The following is a 5457-nucleotide window of genomic DNA, read 5'->3' on the forward strand; positions in this document are numbered from 1 at the left end:
GGCCGATCACCACCACCACCGCCCCCACCCCCACCCCCTCTCTCTCCCTCAATGCCCCACCACCTTCACCTCCACCACTCCCACCACTTCCCGCCAATACCCACTTTACCCCTTCACCCCCTCCTCCGCCACTCCCTCCAAACACCGCCTCTCCTCTCTCAACCCCAAACCCCTCTTCTCCTCCTCCTCCGCCGCAAGCAAATCCTCTCTCTCATTCCTCTTCCTCCTCCTCCTCTCCCTCCGATCACTCTACTCCCTCCTCCCCTTCCTCTGCTCCTCCCCTTCTTTCTCTCTCTTCCCTTTCTCCTTCCTCTTAACCCTAGCTTTCTCTCTCTTCGATTCTTCTGGCCATGGGAGTGAGGTCAGCAGCAGTGGCCGGTGTGGTTGGAGGAGGTCTAGCTGTGGGTTGGGAGCTCTGATGCACTGAAGAGAGAGGGGGAGGATTGTGTTCAGATGCATGTGACCACACGGGAAGGAGTTGTACTCATCAACTTGTAAGCCGCTCATATAATCCAACCGACACGTTTTGAAAGTCCGTAAATAGTCCGCAAGTCAGAGGTCCGCAACAGAAGCAGCCCCTAGAGATGGATCCACTTATTCATCATATATTTCACTTAAAGCAATGATTAAAACAGTTTTACTAACTTACAAGGTTTGATTTAAACGTACTATGATGGAAAGACAGAATATCCACATCTATCACTATCGCTTCATATTTTCTGCTTGTAGTCTTGTACACTTTGATAGTTTGATTACGACACACTCATCACCCACCTTAGCACTAACAAAAGGATCAAAAAGCTATGAGGAACAAGAGACCGCCTATGGAGAGCGACTTGTTTCAGTTTTTACTATAAAGACAGGTTAAGTAATAATCACACTTAATTAGAATAATAATGTCCATTAGTATTATCATTTAGCAGCCCATAAACGTCGAATCAGTTAAATAGCAAAGTCCATGGCAAGAATTTCAAATAAAAAAAATATAAAAAAATCCATGGCAAGAATAATTGGGCCAAATTCTCATTTTGCTAATATGGAAAGTTAATTTGGTTTGTTATTCATATAGAACGTGCATGACGAGTCCATTATAAAATTGGTAATCTCACTACTAGAAAACAGTCAGGGGATGAAATGAATTCCGCTTAAGTAACAAAATTTATCGGATGAGTACTTAAGGTCTTGTACGGTTTGCGGAAAAGAAAGTAGTTCATTTTATCTTTTTCACGGGAAGGGAAAGAGAAGGGAAATAGAATTCCCGATGACTTTTTGTTCCGATATTTAGTAACAAATAATCCGGAATGTTGTTAATTTAAATAATAAAATTATATATTGTGAGTAATAAATGCAAGAGAATGAGATGGGAAAGTGGTTTCTTTAGATTTTGGAAGGAACAACTTTTCCTCATATTTTCCCAATCTTCAGGAAACTATTAATTCCTTTCCTTCAGCATTCCCAAACGCAAGAAAAAAAAACAATTTTTCTTACCTGATGGTTACTTTCCACGAACCGAACAAGGTCTTAGACTACGGAAAATTTGTCACCTATGATTCGTTGCTTAGTGTCTTTATTATATTCAAATACTTTAATTTGGATATTTTTTTTATCAGGTAAACAACTTAAATATTACAACTTCGTGAGTCGAACTCATAACCTCTTACTTACTAAGAGGAGAGTATGTCGCTAGACCAAATAGTACTGGACAATCTTGACCATATATATTAATGCATAAAAAAAATGTATGGTCTATCTAATTCATGCTTGGAAAGTTTTGGGGTAATTTTATGTGGTCCGATCTTGTCCAGTACGTGAAAACAACACAAAACAACTTAAGAAATACAAGGGGATGGTATGATAAGTGGAGTAAAATGACTAGGCTAGGGGATTATATATATACTTATGGATGAGAGATCGAATTTGTATAGGAATAGAAGACTCAAATTTAAATATGAAAGAATTACCACTAATCATCTCTTAATTAAACAACTTGGCATGTGGAAATCTCTTTCATGGATACAAACAACACACAAATATGACATTTCAAGCTCCAACAAATTAAGTGAGTACTTTTTTAAGTTTAATTAGTTAGAAAGGTCAATACAGTTTCTCAATGATGCAAACCTTTTAGATTCATATATAGTTTAATCGCGCGTGTACTATAAAGTTATAAACATTTTCACAATTTTTTGGCTCCTAATTACATGATCGAGAGGAACCACATTAATTAGATGTTCTCCTATGTGGCTCAACCTCAGAGGAAACCCTAGATGACGCTCCCTCCTCATTCATACTGTATAACTATCTATCTTATATTTATGCGTGAATAGTTTAGACTTTAGTCTGATGACATCTTATAATGAGTAGTGAATCCTATCATGTACTTTACATAATTATATATTAAGCATTCACCATATACAATATAAGCATCGAGGCTTCAATTAACTAGCTAGTGAATCGTCGTGCATCATCACAAATATATACAATCTAACATAGTGTCCTCACTATGCACTATCGATCAGTCGCTCCATTTCTTGTACAAATTAAATTGGCTATGCACACTTCTGTTCGTTCTTGCAATTGCTGGATTCATTCAGATTTTGTTTTGCCTCTCTGGGGAAGAAAGAGCGTATAATTAATTTCAACAGATACTTAAAAACAGTGGGGGTGAGAAAACGCTTGACTGTAATATATAGTTAACCTCACTCAGTGGCGTAGCCACATGAGAGTGAGAGGGTTCAAATGACCTCTCTCACTTTTCCATACAACCTATGATAGGTTGATACAATCACCATTTTCATTCTTATATTATATAATTAGTGTAAAGTTTGACGTTTAGACTAGTTAATATTACATGCTACCTTACAATCTGAAAAAAAAGACTCAAAATATGATCATCATGGATATTTTATATATTTTTTATTCAAGTTGGTAAGGGTTGAGTGATACAAGCTACTCAAATGTAGACGATGTAGGAAACACTAAATTTTGACCCTCCTAGTTTATTTTTCTGGCTACGCCACTGACCTCACTTGTGTGTGAGAGGTTAATTACTAGCTCGTTAGCTACCATGCCAATGCACAAGAGTGCAAAACACTTGACTATAATACTTTGTTTCCAGCTTCGTTGTTACTCATGGCGGTCATGATCACTCTTGGTGATCGATGATGGGATTTGGATTTGATTGTCATAATTGATTTTGTCTATATTTGGAAAAAAACTCGTCATTGTTTATGCAATATATCATGGTTGAAATTACTATTTATATATAAATGATCAATTGTCAGACAGTTAAATTATCGGATTGTCGATTACTGATGTATGTAGACACTAAAATTAATAGATCGCTAATGAATTACGTTTGTGCAGAAGATTAAGCCAATTGATGTGCAATTGCAACCTACATATACATTTAGGTCAAACTCACCATCACATTCATGATCTATATATCTCTACGAATTTCTGATTATATTTAGTGGGTGTTAAGTGTTAATTGACATGACCCTTTGGTAATACCTTTGATCATATAGATTGAGTGGGTGTTAAGCTAGCGTTAAATGACAAGACCATTTTGCAATAATATATGAAAGCACATATTATCATTATCATCTTAACAATGATTTCCAAACTCCGATCCCCCCTCTGATCCAAATCTTGCTTCAAACCCCTCATGCACCTCCATAAGTATTACACAAACAAACGCCATTACGCAACAGTACTCTTTTACTTTACTAATTCTCTCACTGATACAATTTTACATCGAATCAAACACTATTTTCACCGTTATGCACACTTGGACTTCTACTCATCTCTATCATCTCAGTGCGGTCCTCGTCCTCCTCCTCCCTAATCTTCTTCGACTTGATGTAAATCCCGTACACATAAGAACAAAACCCCCATACACAGAGCACAGTCGAAACCACTTTCACCCCACCAAACTTGTCCCCGTAAACCACCACTCCCCCCAACACGTTTATCCCCATCAACGCCGTCATGCATATCCCTCCGGTCAGCGACGTCGTCAAGAAAACCATCCCCGCCGTCCCCATAAAGCACAGCTGCCATGTCACGACGTTAAACACCACCGTCACCCAATACAGCGTCTCTCCCTTGTCAAACACCTCCCTCCCCTCCCTCACCATGCCACCAAACGCACCGTTCGACACCATCAACACCGTCGACAGCGCCGTCGCTGCTGCCTCCATCGCCACCTGCATTTCCATCATCATGGAATAGCAGTCAACTTTTCTGTAGACTTTTTCCATGACGGGGAGGTAGAGAGCAAAGAGCAAGCCGGCCCCGACGGTGGAGAAGAATCCGACGAAGTACTTTCCACGTGTTAGACCGGGAGGCTTGTCGTGGCTCGAGCCAAGGGCTAAGAGAATAGAGCTGACGGTTAGGAGGATGACGCAGTTGAGGTTGGAGAATGTGACCTTCTGTTTGACGATGAGAACGGAGAGGATGAGGTTGAAGACGAGTTGTGAAGAGAGGAGGAGGGAGGAGGTGGAGACCGGGAGGTTGGAGTTGCCGAGAGAGAAGAGGAGGTTGTTGAGTCCCAACATTAGGCCAACGAAAATGGAGATGGAGAAAATTTTGGAGGTAAATTGGGTGAAAGGTCTTCTGGTGGTGAGTTTGAGGAAATAAGGGAGGAGAATTGGGGGGAGAAGAAGAGGAAAGCCAGCACACTGAACCCATGTAGCAAGCCAAATGTTTGAGCCTTTATGAATGAAATAGTATTTAGAGAGGAGGGTGGCTGAAACTGAGCCAACGAAGAGAAGAAGGTAGTTTAGGACCAACAAGGTGAGAGAGCCTTTGTTTTTGGGAGTGTGGGGGGTCATATCGGCGGAGGGAGGCATTATTTGCAGTTCAGGCAGGTGGTTGTGGGTAACGGGAGCTAGAATTTATGGTGGGATAATCTTGCCGTTAATGGTGATTACAATTTAGAAGGAAGGTGTAGAAAGTGAGGACTGAGATGATGGTTTGATAGGAATGTGGATCTAGAAATAGAGAGAAGAGATGAATCTCTCGATTTAAGAAAAATGAAATTATGGTTTGATAGGAAAGACTCTTCATACTTTAGTGGTACAGAGTATTTATCTTGTTTTCGAAGTCTGAATTTAAGGAAGAGGCATATAAAAACAAGATTTCGACTCTCGGCTTTTAAATGTATTTCATGTACCTATAAACAAAAGAGACAAATATGAAAAACTTGCATTCAACAGAAAGAAATGCACTATTGGAAAACTATTGATTGTTTTTGCTCTTTTCTTTTGCTTTGTGGTGGTTACCAAATAGTGTGATATTGCTAATCAATATCCATAGAATTGATATAGTTATCAAGATATGCTTGAGGTCTTTGAAAGGTTTTCAAACTGATATAATGAGAAGCCGATCGGATATATATATCCTATCTTTGTAAAGACCCTAAATCGCCTTCTCTCATCTATTTGTGTTATGATT

At 39.4% G+C, this 5457-nt stretch overlaps 1 protein-coding gene across 1 annotated transcript; it reads right to left on the reverse strand.

The window, feature by feature from the left end:
* Nucleotides 1-306: 306 nt before the first annotated feature.
* Nucleotides 307-5065, reverse strand: LOC101315213 (probable purine permease 4-like; the record flags this gene model as incomplete). The annotated part of the gene is made up of 2 exons (XM_004293801.1): nucleotides 3859-5065; nucleotides 307-319 (listed from the first exon to the last, which is right to left on the reverse strand). Coding segments are annotated over exons 1-2 (1008 nt in total), but the record flags the coding sequence as incomplete, so codon positions are not given.
* Between the last annotated feature and the right edge of the window lie 392 nt (nucleotides 5066-5457).

Source organism: Fragaria vesca, linkage group LG3 (assembly GCF_000184155.1).
Source record: "Fragaria vesca subsp. vesca linkage group LG3, FraVesHawaii_1.0, whole genome shotgun sequence".
NCBI lineage: Eukaryota > Viridiplantae > Streptophyta > Magnoliopsida > Rosales > Rosaceae > Fragaria > Fragaria vesca.